The sequence below is a fragment of the Pieris rapae genome, chromosome 14 (assembly GCF_905147795.1).
Source record: "Pieris rapae chromosome 14, ilPieRapa1.1, whole genome shotgun sequence".
Lineage (NCBI taxonomy): Eukaryota > Metazoa > Arthropoda > Insecta > Lepidoptera > Pieridae > Pieris > Pieris rapae.
Window position 1 is genome coordinate 8,785,339 of NC_059522.1, and position 16,613 is coordinate 8,801,951.

Sequence of the window (16,613 nt, forward strand, 5' to 3'; positions counted from 1 at the left end):
TTGGTCGAGTGTACTTTTGAAGCGGAAACTGCACTGCAAACAAGATTTATGCATTTTGTGTCATTGTAATGCATTTTACAATTGTCTCTCAGCAGTCTACAACGTACAACTCATGGAAGAGTTGAAACAGGCGCGGAGACCCAGGGTCCATGGTAATTTGAAACATTGTACCATCAACATATTTAATTGGAGAAAATAAACAACAACAGAATTCACACAATTTTATTGTTTTGTTACAACGTCAGCCTTGCTTTTATAAATATTTATACACTATTTACAGGTCTTAAACAAGTATAAATTCCGTAAAAAGGTTCAATAAATTATAACCTGATACATGAGATTCTGTCGTATGATACAATGACATCTAGAAAATATATTATAGTTTGCATCCACACCGTACAATACTCAGACAAACGATCATAACATTCTCAAGTGATCGGTCGAGCTACATTCGCTCTTGTCGTATTGTCATTGACGCGATAATCCCAAACTGTTTGCTAACTGTGAACAGCGGGCTACAACTTCGTCTTGAAGAAGACTGAACGACATAGCTATCAATATAAGTCCAAAAACCAGATATGCACAGCACGCAATCATTTGTATATATTCGCTTTTTGAATATTCTACGTTTGGTTTTGAAATAAGAAAGCTGGTAGGAACGAAATCACCGAAGCCTATAGTAGCTAAAGCTATGAAACAGAAGTAGGCGGCGTCTAGGAAACTCCAGTTCTCCCAAGTCGAGAAGATTGCCGCGCCAATGAAAATGTAGCCCAGTAAAAGAAAGAGAACAATACTGACGGGGATGTGGCAGTGTTCTATGTGAATATGCTGGATGCTCATAGTGTTGCTGCTGGGAACAGCGCAGCTCTTCTGTTTGTGACTCTCTTGATTCCAGATTAAAGGCACTCGTGATGGTGTATCGTGGGGACAGATTCTGTTAATAAGAAAAATATAAGATTAAAAATTAATATGCTTTATATACAAAATATCAGAGCCGCTACAACAGGTCTTTGTCTAGGCCTCAGTTTTCTGAATAACTTTAGGAGCTGATCACCTACTTGGTGATTAGCCTCAAGTGACACACACAATCGACTTTTTGGATCTAAGACATGCCGGTTTCCTCTAGATGTTTTCCTTCACCGTTCGAGCGAAAATTCCTATTTCCGTTATGTAAATTCCTATCTAGAACTATACTATTGATGTAACCTTTTCCCAAGACCTGCTTTACAAATACTATAAGAGTTACTTACGATTCATCAGCATCTTCCGAGTCATCAAGATCTTCTTGGCTTCTGTGATAAACATCGCTGCATTCTTCAGCAATCAGTTGGTCAATAACTGGCCCTCGAGGCCGTTGAACTATTCTTCCTCTGGGGAGACCTCTGCTAGGGCTATGTACTGTGGCCATACATTTGGTGTTTCCTATAGTCTTCTTTCGATCTAGGGTTTGCGTTTGTAATGAGGTTGAAGTATGTGGTTCTGTAAAAGAAAAAAAGTTATTAATTGACAGCGACAGAGGCACAATCAGCCTCCGCGTTCGGTAGGGTTCGTTAGTTTAAAAAATGATATACTTGTATTAATGCAATAACGTAAAATACAAATAAATGTAACTTGATCAATTCAATTGTGATTTCCATTTACCCATTATTATTTACACAAACTGGACACAGTTTTTCTGTCCACCAGGACGTCGAACATATTTAATAATTAACTTATATACAGGCCAGTGACATAATCACTATAACATTTTAACTATCAAACCATTTAAATAGCATGTAAAATATATACAGTCTAAATTAAAAGTTTAAATCAAATTACTTGTGGATATTATGTTTTGTAATTAGTAGATTTAACTTTTAGATTACAAACAAAAACCAACGCGATTTAGATTGACAAAATAACAAACAAAATGTACAAAGAAGAAGCGTGCTTTCACAGATCTAAGCGTAAAGAGGGCGGGAAAATTTTAGTTTCCTGTTTGTTTCTAAGGTAACAACGTTTTTCCCTTTACGAAAACTGTTAATGGTGACCAACATAGTATTACGAAAAGTCAAATGTTATATTTTTAAAGTATACGTGATATGAAATATATATACAATAAATAAAAATAAATCCGTGGCACTAGAACCTTTAGGTTGGTAGGTGTTTTATGATTGTCAATCTAATAGGCAAGTAGGTTATCAACCTTCTGTGCCATAGACTTTTTGGGTTAAAACAAGCCGATATCCTCATGATATTTTCTTTTATATGGCATTGACAGTCAATTAGTGCACAGCCGGGGATGGAACTCAAGATAGATAGATTTATACATAACCGTGAGGGCTGAGAGTCGCACGCTGATGCTACTAGGCCAGAACTGTTCATACATTTAGAAAATTTATATTTTGTTAAATTACCATCAATAAAAGTACTCCGCTTCATTCGGCCTAAAGTGGCTGATCTAGGACTCGCCGGGGCCTTTTCAAATACTTGAGAGTACTGGCCTTTTTCCCCGGCCTTAACCATCACAGTCCCAGGAGATCGGTTGGTTCTTGGTGGAAACGACGTGTATTGGTTGTTCTCTATTGGCTGAGGAAGTAGTCTTTGTTGCTCATGCAGTGGAAAATGATTCTCCATCTGTAATTCATGGTAATACTATAATAAAGAAAGAAAGAAAGAAAAAAAGATTTTATTACAATTGTTATGTTCAGTGGAGTCTTCAATAGAAACTTGAACCTTTTTCAAGTAATTTCACACAAGTTAAAATAAATTACTTAAAGACAGATTCATTTGTGTGTATAACTTAGAAGTCATGGGTTTGATTAATAGGGAATCAATAGGTAGTTTTTCTTAGGTAGGCTGATTTTGATTAAAGATAATGTTACAAACGCTTAATATACAAGGAAACAAGTTGTTAGCTTCATTGCAAAAGGTGTTGCAAAGTTTGTTTCAACAAGCGAACAGTCCGCAATTTGTACCTCTTCTTTCCGCCATGTATTAGGCACTTTATCTTTTGTAGCTCGCAGCCAAGCTAATCGAGCTAGTCTTGCCAATGAAGCGCCAAGTCCCGCCAAACAGGCCAAAGCCAAGGGTACACCAGCTGCCGCATATGCAACTGTAGCTGCTCTGCCAGCAGCAGTACGCGGAGAAACGTTTCCATATCCTAAATATATTAAATTTTGAGAACATATTTATTAACAAAAATGCCTTCTCTGTGAGACTATGATGAAATCTGTATCTTAACTTTAAAATATAAAAACTAAAATATTTAATTTATTTATTAAAAGGAGTCCCTTTAGGCAAGGTTCCGAAGATACTGCCAGTGTTCCCCTTTGAAAAGCTAGACTAATTCTTTGTCCGAGTGTAGTCGGTGTTATGCTAATTTACTATATAAAAAAAAAAAATACGTTTATTTTGGAACATAAGATCATCTAGGTATCACTTATTCCACGTCAATCAATTCGAACTTGTAGGCATCCCTACTCATCGGCAAAGAAGACAGGTGTAGGCCGAGAGAAAAAGCCGGCGTAAAAAACTCTCGGTACTCTTTTAAAAAAGCAAATCATCAAACAATATTTAAAAATAAATATAATTATAACTATAGAATAATTCGTATCTGTTTCTTCATACTAATATACAAACTATATAGTCTCCTTCAGACTTGACTTTTAGCATATGATCGCTTACTGTACTGTCCATTTAAACTAATTAAAAATAACCGACTTCTTATACTTATTGCATTCATGACATACCTATCGTTGTTATTAACGTAATGCAATATATGAGAGATCCAGAAAATGTCCATTTAGTATCAAGCACCAGTTCTGGAGACCGAACGTCTGCTTGCCTCGCGGCTGCTACTATGGAAGACTCAAACTTTCGAAGCTGTTCATGTACCAATCTCGTCCAATTCCTCTCATATAACACATTAAGGCGTTCTGTAACAAATAAGGGTTTTATTTATTTCATTAATACTTAGAACATTGTGAGCCTAATAGGCCTTGGATTACTTAAGGTGGCAGTCGACTTTGCAGAAATAAGTTTTTGTATGGGATTAATGCACGCCAATACAGTGTAGACATTGGTGTTGGCCTAGTGGTTTCAATGTGCGACTCTTATGCCTGAGGTCGTTGGTTCGATCTCCGGCTGTGCACCATTGGACTTTCATCATATAACATTCGCTCATATGGTACAGAAGAACATCGTGAAGAAATCGGATTGCCTTAGACTCAAAAAGTCGTCGGCGTATGTCTGACGTGAGACTGGTGAGACTTGCCTATTAGAATATAGACACAGATAGGTGAGGCCCAGACAAGCGGAGAAAGGCTGATCTCCTATATGTATATGCTAATATTAATCAAAATTGAGTCTTACAATGATATCCATCCAAGATTGTAGCGGCAGTACTATAATTTAATAGTTCGTTACATTATAACAATAGTATATGAAAAATAATAAGGAAAACAGTAAGATTTTGCAGTTTAAAGATGATAATATCGAGTAAATATGTTTTTTTTTAATTTTAGGTAGCAAAAGCTTAAAGGCATAATGAAAGTAGAATGCTGAATGTAAAGAAAATGTTAGTAAGAACGACACATCCTAGAAAAATAGAGTTATATAATAGATTTGGATATACATTTTGATTTGGAGCTTTATATGCACGTATAATTATATAAGATGAGCATCAACGATTCAAGAAAACGAAGCAATGAGAAACCAGAAATGAAACAGTTTTAGATGAGGCAAAGAAAGCCGGAAAGACTGGGAACGAGGTGAAATACGAGTCTCAAGTCCGAACGCGATAGAGACTCACTGTGAACGCCCTTTGCCCCTTCGATGGGTAATGGATGGGTAATAGGACATTAAGTATATTAATAAGTAAGTATATTGTATTTATTTAAATGTAATTTATCACACATGTCGTTCAGTCAAAATAGGCTAATAAATAATTCATTTGTTATATTGGATAGGTTTTCGGTTCACGTGTAATTACATTATAAAACTTTAATAATGATTTAAAACAATGGCAATTTTAATTAAATTACTGACTTGATGAAGTTATGCGTGAAAATATTATCGAGGAATATCGTTCAGGAAGTAATGGATGTGTATTATAATAATTAATCTAGAATTTTGAGAGATTAAAGGAACTAGAATATATGACATTGGGAATTTCAACGATGAATGTTGCGTAGTCGCCATTTTTATCAGGCATTATTTTTCAATATTATGTTTCATAATCAAATGGTTTCATTTCATTATAAAATATTAGTATGGCAATTGGGGACTGCGTGGTTAAGCTTTTGCATAGCATTTTTTATCAGCATTTATAATTATTTTATTGTTTTTCATTTATCTACCACTTTATATAGTATATCTAACTGTAACGCTAACCGGATGCACGGGCCGCGCTCACGCTACGTCACCGATGTCATATACGTCATCGTGTGTTAGGTTATTGTCGTTACGGAATTTCTTGATTCGGCCGCCGCGCTCAAAGCCCGTGTTAAAACCTATGCAATAGCTTAATTAGTATCGTATATATCATTAATTATTGAAATCCCTGACAAATTCAAAATCATATGAAATGTGTAATATTCTAGGAAGGCTTGCAACAATGAATCGTAAAGGTCAAAATGCGGAGATCATAATTTTTTAGTTATAAAACATTATAAACATATTATGATAATATACAGAGTTTTTAGATAAATTCAAACAAGCCAATACATCAATTAAAACATTATTACCTAATCTTTTCGGAATATAGGATAAATTCTAAAAGTAGAATTTAACATTTCAAGTTAAGAGGCCATTATAACTTCGATGGAGCTCCGTCGAAATTAATGAGGTCCGCAATCAGACGTTTAGTTTAATCAGAACTGAAAAGAACCATTTAACTTTTAAGTATTTAGCCTTTATTTAAACAAAATAACGTCGAAGTTCGGACGTTTATTTTTGGATGAGGCAAACAAAAGAGGGGGTAGACATCGGCCGCCCTGTTGGGACGTTTCCTGATGTCTTCGAGTCTGATAGAATTCAAACCTTTCGTAAGATTTCTTATAGAGTGCAGATAACAACATTTCGATATCCATGTCTCAGAAAACGTAATAATAATAGTTAACACAAACAAACTACATAGTAATAATAATTAAAAACAAATTAAAAGTTCGGTACCTTTAATGCTGGCAGCATTTCTTCGCTGTATTCAACGAATCAGTATCGCAATAAACAATAATAATAGTTAATACTAATTAACTACATATAATAGTCACTATAAGAATAATTGAAATGATTAAATAGAAAATTAAAACAAATTCAAAGTTCGGTCCCTGTGTATTAAACGATGGAGTATCGCAATAAGCAATAATAATAATGGACAAAAATATTAAATGTATAGCAAAGATAAGTACTGATATATGTGTAGCAGTTTTTTGCAGTCGATATAAGTTGATGACAAGATACAATTTTTGAAAGTCAAGCATTCAATTGGTTTATGTCATAAATACAAATCAGTTTGTGCTAAACAAAATCAAACGACAAATTGTACTTTTTATTTTGTTTTCTAGGAGTCCAAACACATTAAATATTTAAAGGAATAAAAATAATCATTATAATTTTATGCTTTTTTAACGTCAATTACAGTTTATGATAGACATGGATAAACAAAACATAATATGGTGATATTCATTTGTTATATGGTAGACGAAATAAATAGAAAAATATTAAAGGATAATATAGGAACTACACTGTGCAGTATTCTTAGGAAATTAATTGTCACAAATCATTACATCAAACTCAAATAGTTATTGATATATTTTTAAATGAAAACTCTCGAGAAAAACATTCATTTTGTTTCTTTTGAGGAGGCTCTTGGGCCGTGGGATTAACTAAGATTAAAATTGACGCCTGGTCTGCTGAAAAAAAAAATTCCGATTAAAAATAGTGGCGGAGAGTTTATTATAAGTTCTTCTCTACCGGTAATTTAATTGAACTGGCAGTAAATGAGAATTAAGAAGCATTTAATGTATATTTCCTTTTTTGACGCTCATAAGTGTACATTGTGTTACCGATATGAATAAATGATTTTTGACTTTCTAACTTCATTCATGTTTTATACTTACAGGGTCTGTTAGTTAATATTTAAGTAAATTATAAATACGATTAATTATACGTACAGACTAGGTTATCTTGTTTGTATCGTAATAGAACTGATAAACCAACCAGCAATACTTATAATTTCAACACGTCCGTATCTTGCTAGTTTTTGTTTTTATGACAGACAGATAGTTTACCTCTGTTGTAATGATTATATTTTATCCATTTGTTTCAAAACTAGTTGACCAATTTTGCATTGTAAGTTACTGAGAAAATTTGTATATGTGTTTCTTTAACAAGCCTTATGTATTTCGTTAGAGAACGAATAGATTACACTGAGTTAGAACATACGGCTCCGAGCTAAAAACATGTATTTCGTTCGTATTTCGGCCTCAACTAGAGACTAAATTTGACTGATGCAATTTCAGTTGTAGCTGGATTAACGAGGGCCCAAGGGACCAAGACTACAGTGCGATTTCTCTAACCTAGTTATGTTTTTATCAAGTTTCACCTTTATAATAAATCATATCATCTTAATTGTATACCAAAATCCAGTAAACTGTTAAAAGAAAAGAGGGCGTTTAATTATAAATAGATTTCGGGATATTTATTTTTTTGATTAATAATAATAATAATGAGAAATAAAACAAATGTTAATTTTATTGTTATATGAGGTTAGCTGGAGGGGAGCGAACGAAACTTACAACTTACTTAAAATTATTATTGTTTCGATTGAAAAAAGTATTTGATATACAGAGGTGTCTAAAGAAGTGAGGATTTATAATGTATTTCCCTATTATACGTGAACATTTTACTTACTGTATTATGTCAAATACCGTGGACTGCGAAGCGCACCAACACATCAATCCTGACCCAACTTCGCATACGAACTCGCTTGTCTACCGTATGCCTACAGCGAATCGTATCGTATTTCGGCCACACAATGCGCAAAAGCGATGAGAACTTGGAGAAGCTGATCGTGGTTGGTAACACAGAAGGCAAAAGATCACGTGGCCGCTCACCAACCAGATGGACCGATCAAGTGAAAGACTCATCGTGTTCAAAGCTATACAATGTCATAAGAGAAGCGCTGAAGAGAAACCGGTGGAAGCAGATAGTCCGCGCTAAATGTTTCGTTGCTGACCACGACGCTCAGAAATGAGCTGCCTAAAGAGAGAGATTATGTCAAATAATTTGCTGAAGTTTTAGGTTTTTCATAATTTAAAGTACTTGTTATCCTCTTATTTATTTTATCAGGTGTAGTTATTATTAAAATAACAGTTTTTTTATATTTAAACTGATCAATAAGAAGGTTATTTAATATACAAGGAATCCCATGAGTATAATATTGTTTTAAAAATACTTTTTATAAATGAACGAAAACAATATTTGTGTATAGCCATTAAAAATCTTTTAATTAAGCTAATCAGGATGCATTCGACTGAAAAGTCGTCAGCTTATGTCAGGCACAGAGGGCTAATACTTGCCTATTATAAAAAAAATAAATAAATATAGAATTCTGAGGCAAAAAGCACGGTTTGTAAAACAACTGATTTTTACTGAAACCGCCTTTCTAATAGAAAGAACAAAGCACTTAATTAAGTATTAAAGCATTTATTTGAACGATTATTTAGTATTACGATTCTATTTAATATTGACTATTTTAAAACAAAACCATCGAATCTCTTTTAAACATTAATAAAATTGAACTCGATCCAATTACGATCAATAAAAGGAAAGGCCATAGCTTTAAAATATATAGTTAGCTGCATTTTAAAATAAAATAAAATCAGAGGGATTATAGGTATTGTAGGTACCGCCAAAATAACTAATCAAATGTTTCAAAAAGCGTGTTGTGTTGTGCTGGCAGTGGTGTGCGACAAAAACTGCCTTAAAAACGCTTGGGCGACGGACGTTTTTAGAATTTGGAAAATTTTGTTGCTTTAAACGTTGGGAATGAATAAGGGACGCCAATATTCTGTGTTAATATAATTTTACTAACCATATTAAAATAAGATTCTGTTGTTGATCTGTCAGGGGGCAGCACTTACAAGAATGTAATTTAGTGTTATCCGTATGTATTATACTTGTTTATCACGCTGTGTAAAATTAAGATAGACCTATATTGTACAACAGATATCATGTAAACATAATTGTTGTTAAGATTACTAAGCAATTTGTGTATGAAGGTAACACTGGATTGAGATCTCTCCAGTATACCTGCATGTTAAAAGATAAGCTAAAACAATTGTGTTGTCTAGATCGTTTCATACTATATATAATGAAACAACACGATTAGCCTGAATGATATAACAATATTAGCCCACGTTCATGCCTATATCGTCTGCAAAATCACGAACGCAATACCGCTAGTCCGTGCCTTCACGTGAGTTTTTCCAACTGCCGAATAGATCGGATCTATATTGAATTACCAAGTTTTACGTCGTCAGATAACTGGGAACGTGTTCCGGAATAAGTCTGCATTTAAAGGGTTATTGGAAAATGTTGAGGTTTTTTAGTATAAACAAGAATGTGAACTGAGTTGGATAATCGCTTTTATTTAATATATTAAGGGTCTGTTTCACAATGACCGGGTAAGGTCCAAATAAGCTATTTATTTATAGGTAGGATGAATAGTATGTTTGCGTTTCGCGACTGTCAGATAGCGCTATTCGTCATGAAATGCGAAGTATCTTATTTGGAACTTTTATCTTTCGATTAATATATGTGTTGCATAGCTATTTGGTACTTTATCCATACATTGTGAAACAGGCCCTAAAAATCTGAAAAGTTGTTAACGCCGGTTTGTTTTCTCAGTATGAATCCTTTTACCGTGTAAGTGAATGTTAAATGCGCACATAGAAAAAAAATAGTCCATTGGTTAGCTGGAGAATATGTTGTTACAGTAAGTTATAAATTCATAAAGGCAAGCTTTTGAGATATGACATAAATTCTTGGTGTAAGATATGTTGGTTTTTTAAAAAAGGCCGGCATCGAGCCCTCTGGTATTTAGTGTCCATGGGCGGTATAACTTAGCATCAAGTTAGGCTCCGTTTGACCGGTGATCTATAAAACAAATTGTGGAGGTAGATATCTTAAATGTAGCATTAATACTAACCAATACTCTGCTTAATATAGCGTGATAAAATTGAATTTAAAATTACCTACTAGTTAATGGAGTAAAAATCTCATTGGGTATTCACGAATGTAACCACGTTGCATAAAATTTAAACGTCAGTTAACTGAATTTTTCAATCATTCAGACACTTATTTAATAACTGAATTCAAATTAAGTTTAGTATTTTTTTTTTTAATCAAATTAATCAATTAATTGTTAATTTAGTGGCTGCGTCGCCGGCCTTTATGAGAGGAGTATAAATCAAACTCAAATTAACTGTATTCAAATAGGTAATCAAGTACACTTATAACAGTCAACAGAAAAGACTTTAAATTGATTTTAAATTTACATTTACTACTAGTCCACAACTCAACAATTACAGGTCGGTTCTCTCAGGGAAGACGCGGGTCGTGGAAAAGTTCCAGCCATCAGGGTTATGCCGATACTGCTCCTTTCGACTATGATATAATTTTAATAACATATCGTTTGATTTTGCCCCTTTCTCTACTCTGTGAACATTACTAACCGATGTATTGTTTGTTCAAAATAAAGTCTACGTTTTTTCCTACATAAAACTTGTTTGCATTATATCTCAACAATATCACTTTACACTCAATACACCTGCAGTGCCTACACTCTTTCTTCCTTATGCTTTACTATAAATTGTGTCGTCAACTCTATCAGCATTTCCTATGTCATCTTAGTCGGAAAGTTATTGGAACATTTAATAATTAGGTCTGTTTACTCGAGATATCAAATTCAAAGAGCAGCGAACGATAAATTGTTTCGGCAATGGACCGCAATTAAATTCATATATTAGGTTTGATTACAAAGGCAACTGTATCTGATACAGATGATACGCTTTTTAAACTCTAAGTATTGGGAAATGTTTTCTTCAACATCTGATACACGCTATGCACGCTAACATTCTGAATTAAAAGGTAAGCATTGAGATTTGTTTAAAGGATGTAATGATGAGCTTACTAAAACATAATGGTTACGTCACTGGTTAACAAAATACAATTTTCCTTATTTAAGGGTTCTTAAATCTATGTGACACTTCTGTTACCTATTTTTACTATTTATTACCCCAAAGTAGTCGAATTTGCTCATTCTCGCTTCAAGTGTGCAATGATTGCTAATATTGTGTTTGCACTTCTAATTAACAGCAAATAAAATTATCATTTCAATATTACTCAATTCCTTTTATTTAGTAATCGTAAAGATTCTAAGTTAGTAATAAATTTACGAGAAAATAATGTTCTGAACATAATATCAAAGCTGTAATATTGTAAGCAATTTCTTCCCCATTTTATTAACTTGAATCCTTTGTATCCCACATGGAAAGGCGGAATTAATATATCGACAACAGTATCTTATATCAAGAAAACTGTTTAGATAACCTTTGTTAATGTGGCGTCCAACAGAAGTGAGATAGAAAACGGAAAATCGTAATTTAATCATTAATAGTAACTACGGTAATGTTTTAAAAAGTCTAATGGTTATATTGAAGAAATCATTTGAAATAAGACATACGCAATAAATTAATAATTTAATAACAGAGCCAGAGATGCTACGGGAAATATATGTACAATAGTAAAAATATAGCCATCTTTAATAATATTGATTATTAATAATATATTGGTATTTACCAAACATACCATTTGTGCCATATATGTGTATAAAATAATATGCTGATAATCAAACGTTTATTTATTTATAAGTATATTATATTATAGTTATATACATTCTATAGAAGAAAACCTAAGACAATATACAAAGCCAAACCAGAATACATTGATAATACACAGAAACCTGAAATTAAGTACTAAACATACTATTTAAAAAAGAATACATTAAAATCAAAGTCACTTAACACAGTCTTTCAACATCTTTGGCCATAAATAATAGAATGGAACAGATTAATTCAACTGTAATTGGCATTTACCGTTGTGCTTTTGGCGATCATTCGCCGGTCACGCAAAGCTTCACTCTGTCTCTGCTTCGATCAAACTTTATTCCATTTACCTCTATTGTTGTCGTTATTTTCGCGGTTTATCACGAACAAGCTTCAGAGTTTTCAGTTTATTTATAGAAGTGTTTTGCCTCTGAAAGAGGAAACGATCCTATTGTTCGAAAAACGGATACTAGTTTGCATTCTAGGTGGTTGGGTCTACGTTCAATATTTTGGTATTCGTGTTGACAATTTTTGCGTGTTAGTTATATAAAATCGATGTATGAAGACTGTAAGTCATTGGAAAAAGTTTTTTATGATCAATTTTTGCCGCGCATCCTTATCCTATCCGCGCATATTTCCGCATATTAGTTAAAAGGCCGACAACGCACTTGCAAGCCCTTGCTTTTGCCCTTGCTTACATTGCGTAAGTTTCTATTTGCTGTCTGTTTTAGTTAACATCAGATGAGCCTTCTGCCAGTTTTTACATTAACAATTTCCCGTATACAGAAAAGTTATATGTGTATAGTATATTTACTCATGTGCCTGATTTCTAAAATGAGAAATATTAATATCCAGAGTTTGATTCCAGCAAAAGAACGTTACACAATAATACTAATAATAAAACAAAAACATCAAAAACAAAATATAGTTTGTGTTTAAATATACTATTAAAAACCAAATTGCTGATAACTTCGAGTTAAATTTCAAAGTGATTTTACTAATATTTTATAAGAACCATAGATACACGTACATGTCCCTTCTAATTAGTTCAAAAAATAAATTTAATCAAGTTTTATACACAGAGCTGATTAAAATTCCTTTTCGCATCAAACGCACACTTTTTCTCAATTAAAAGTTTGACGTGTACCAAACAAGCGATACTTTATTTTTGATCTCAAATATCCTGTTTAGACCTTTGGCCCTTTTACCTCAAAATTAATTAATTGTTGACTGGACGAAGGTATGATTTTGTTCAATTTACTCTTTTATATTTCGTCTTTGTTCATTAACCAATAAAATTTGGTTCCTTGCTACCAACATTAGTTCTGAAAGGCTAAAAAATTCTGTTAATTATTGGGTAATTGCGAGGAAAAATTTACTTATTAATTATCAAAACAATAAATATGCAGTATTTACAACTTTCTAAATTTTAATAATAAAAGTAATTATAAATGAAAACAAATTTTAAAAGTTTGGTCCCTTAAACGTACCTTTAACGCTGACAGCATTTATTCGCTGTATTGCAATAGTTATTCTAGAAGCGTGGGAAGCACCAGCTGTGAAGTCACTGGTACTATCTACAAGACGCCAATTTATCTTATTAAAACTACATCTTTATATTACACTAGCTGACCTGGCAAATGTCATTTTGCCATGTAAATCATTTATGGTTATTGTGCCTCACTCGACATAGATAGGTAATAGGCATAGTATGTCGTGAACTTTTTTGTAGATATTTATAAGATCTACAATTACTTTGAACATTTTATGGTTCTATCTTTAATAGTTTATGCAGGGTACGCAAAATAAGTTTTTAATTTTTTTGGTTGATTTTTTACACCTTGTGTCCGAAAAACCCTAATATCTTTCGGAACCCTATTTTTGTTCAAAATTAAATATATTAGCGTATATTACTCGTGGATAATGTAGCTTTCGAATGGTGAAAGAATTTTTAAAATCGGTCCAGTAGTTTATGAGCCTATTCATTACAATCAAACAAACAAAGTTTTCCTCTTTATAATATTAGTGTAGATTTCAATTAAAAAAATATTATCGGAAATTGCGCAATTAATTCGTGTATTTCCCTGGGGTCTTTATTTGAAGCCATTTCGTTTTTTATATTGAGACAAGTTGTGAAGGAACACATCGTAACAATAAATGTCGTAGACAGTGTCAGGCACAGAGATCACCTACTTGTCTAGAAAATCATTACATATACAGATTTTGGCCCAGTTCCATAAATGTATCGCTTTTACACACAAAAAATAGGTTTATGGATTTATTTCTTAAACACATTAAATAAATTGTTTTGTGTAGCTAGAGGCGATAAAAATACCTTTACACTATTACAGTGTATTTGTAAAGGATAGGATAAGCTTACAAAGGTGTTTGGGGTACTTCCGGATTTGGTGCAAACAATTTCAGCAAATTGATAAAATATTTGACATAGATTATTACATTTCACTTAAACATTTATTCTGTAATTTGACTTTAAGAATAGATTTACCAAAAAATATATAACTCTACCCGTGACTATAGGTTAATATTAAAATAAAAAAATTTCTTACAAAAATTATCCTTCGTAATGCCTCCAAAGGTATTTCGTTGATAATGGAAAGAAATGCTTCTATTGTCTGTGTTGGCTCAAGGCTTCAAGAAATAGTATTTATTTATTCGTCAAAACCATTTCATGAAACTTATTATGAATATAATAATAATTACAATTAAATACATTAAGTTACCAAAGAGTTCCAAAATCGAAAATAAAAAAATTTTCATTAGCAATGTTTCTAACTGGCCAGTTCTAAATATTTTCAGTGTGACCCACATACAAAAACTTTTCTTGACTTCAGATATCAATGAAACTCGTGTCTTTATATAACACCAAACAAAGTCTTATAAAACAGATAAGAGCAGTGTACCACAGAAAGTTGACCACTTACCACTTTATTTAAAAAAACAACCATCAAAGGCCATACAGGGTTTAAGACGCAGATTCCAGTGAATTAATGTAATATGTCATACGAGAAGTGTATCTATACGTAGAAATTCACAAGTGTTAGAAAAATTTGAGGACAACAAACAGTATTGGTCTGCGAAAGTTCAATCGACACGACTATTTGCACCACCGGCTGACATTCAGTTAGTCGAGTTATCGGCTCACTGAAGCGATAAGCCTCGTTGATTCTGGAAAACCTGTTAGCAAATACAGCCTTATGTGAACTTTCGAATTTCTCTGCGGTTTCCTCAAACGAGAGATAAGTGTGGTTTTGTAGACCTAATCAAGTGTAGAAACATTAAATCATTGAGCATGATTATTTTTCAAAGAGGCTTTTCGTACTTAAACTTACTGATCTTTTATAACTTTATTAATTTAAACAATAATTCTGATTGAGTGATTTTTATCGTACTGTATTTTGATCAGGAAAAGATCCAGGCACACGAATGGAAAACAAATGAAACGCGCATATTCTGTCGTTTCAGGTCGCTAGCTTCCAAGTACATTTTAACTTCCATGTGTGGCATGAACATAGTCTTAATTGTAATCTGTGCTTTAATAAAAAAAGCGTCCATATAACATTTCTACACTTATTTTTAAATACAAATTTATCAAGTTGTCAGTCAGTTCACTTGTAAAGGTGACCGATGACATCGAAATAGTAGAGTAAGCGATAACTTCTTGGCAACCAGCCAGCTAATTAGTCATGTAAATGGAAACTACACTGCGTGGCATGACAAAGCTATACAGATAAGGAAGATTATAGTTTTGCACCTTTTTATATTTCTAGCATATGTCATGTACATATTAAGAGCTAGTTTTATAGTGATGACTTTAAAAAAATATTATTAAAAAAATATAAATAAATAGAGCACGATTGAATCGTAAATGTCTCTAACATTTACGATTCAAATTCGAAAATTAACCAGTTAAAATTTGAAAAAAAATAAATTCAATAATACTTTTAAATATAATTTTAGCCTTTTTTATATATATATATATTTCATCATTCAAAATTCATTCATAAGACAATGTATGCTTATGGACGTCAAAAAATAAATATATATAAAATGCTTCTAATTTAACATTTACTGCCAATTGCCAAATCAAGGGCGTAGAACAGAAGAGAAGAACTACTTAACTATTAAACTCTCCACCACTCTTTTTAGTCCTCAAGATTTTTGTTTGACACGTTTGTAAGGAGCTGCAACCATAACAAAATCTCCTTCATTAAAAAAAAATTAAAACGCCTGTCCAGTTTATTTTTTTTTTCATTAACATTTTTATACTCAATAAAAATATATTCACCCCGTTACTTATAAGCATAGCTTATATTTAATGTAAATAATTTAATACCACTTAAATTTAAAATTATAATTACAACTACGAGATTCTTAGCAAATATCATTTTAAAAACTGTGTGCATTCCAGGAATATGCTATCCTGGTTTTAATGCAAATAGTAATAACAGCCTTCAACGAATCGTTCAGGAGTCATATATCTGAACGTAAACAGCTTTTAGATTGCAATTAAGATTGCTTTTCAATACTTAATAACTTAGGAATTTCATATGCTTTTTATTTACTTAATTTATGTGTCGATATTTACATGTGTTGATGTAAGGATATTTACTATAAATAAGGTAACAAAAATCGCACAGAACCATTAATCAGAACTAACATTGAGTTCCGCGAGCCTCTTCATAAGGCTACTTTGGATTCTGCCACTCATATCCATCCTCTTAC

At 32.6% G+C, this 16,613-nt stretch overlaps 1 protein-coding gene across 1 annotated transcript in view; it reads right to left on the reverse strand.

The window, feature by feature from the left end:
* Positions 1 to 246: 246 nt before the first annotated feature.
* Positions 247 to 16,613, reverse strand: part of LOC110995230 — an 84,618-nt gene continuing 68,251 nt past the window's right edge. The window contains exons 2-6 of the mRNA XM_022262291.2: positions 3,732 to 3,917; positions 2,958 to 3,142; positions 2,397 to 2,616; positions 1,251 to 1,479; positions 247 to 934 (exon numbers count right to left, since the gene is read on the reverse strand). Of these exons, the coding sequence (XP_022117983.2) occupies positions 469 to 934; positions 1,251 to 1,479; positions 2,397 to 2,616; positions 2,958 to 3,142; positions 3,732 to 3,917 (1,286 nt within the window). The 3' untranslated portion in view covers positions 247 to 468. The remainder of the gene's footprint in view (positions 935 to 1,250; positions 1,480 to 2,396; positions 2,617 to 2,957; positions 3,143 to 3,731; positions 3,918 to 16,613) is intronic.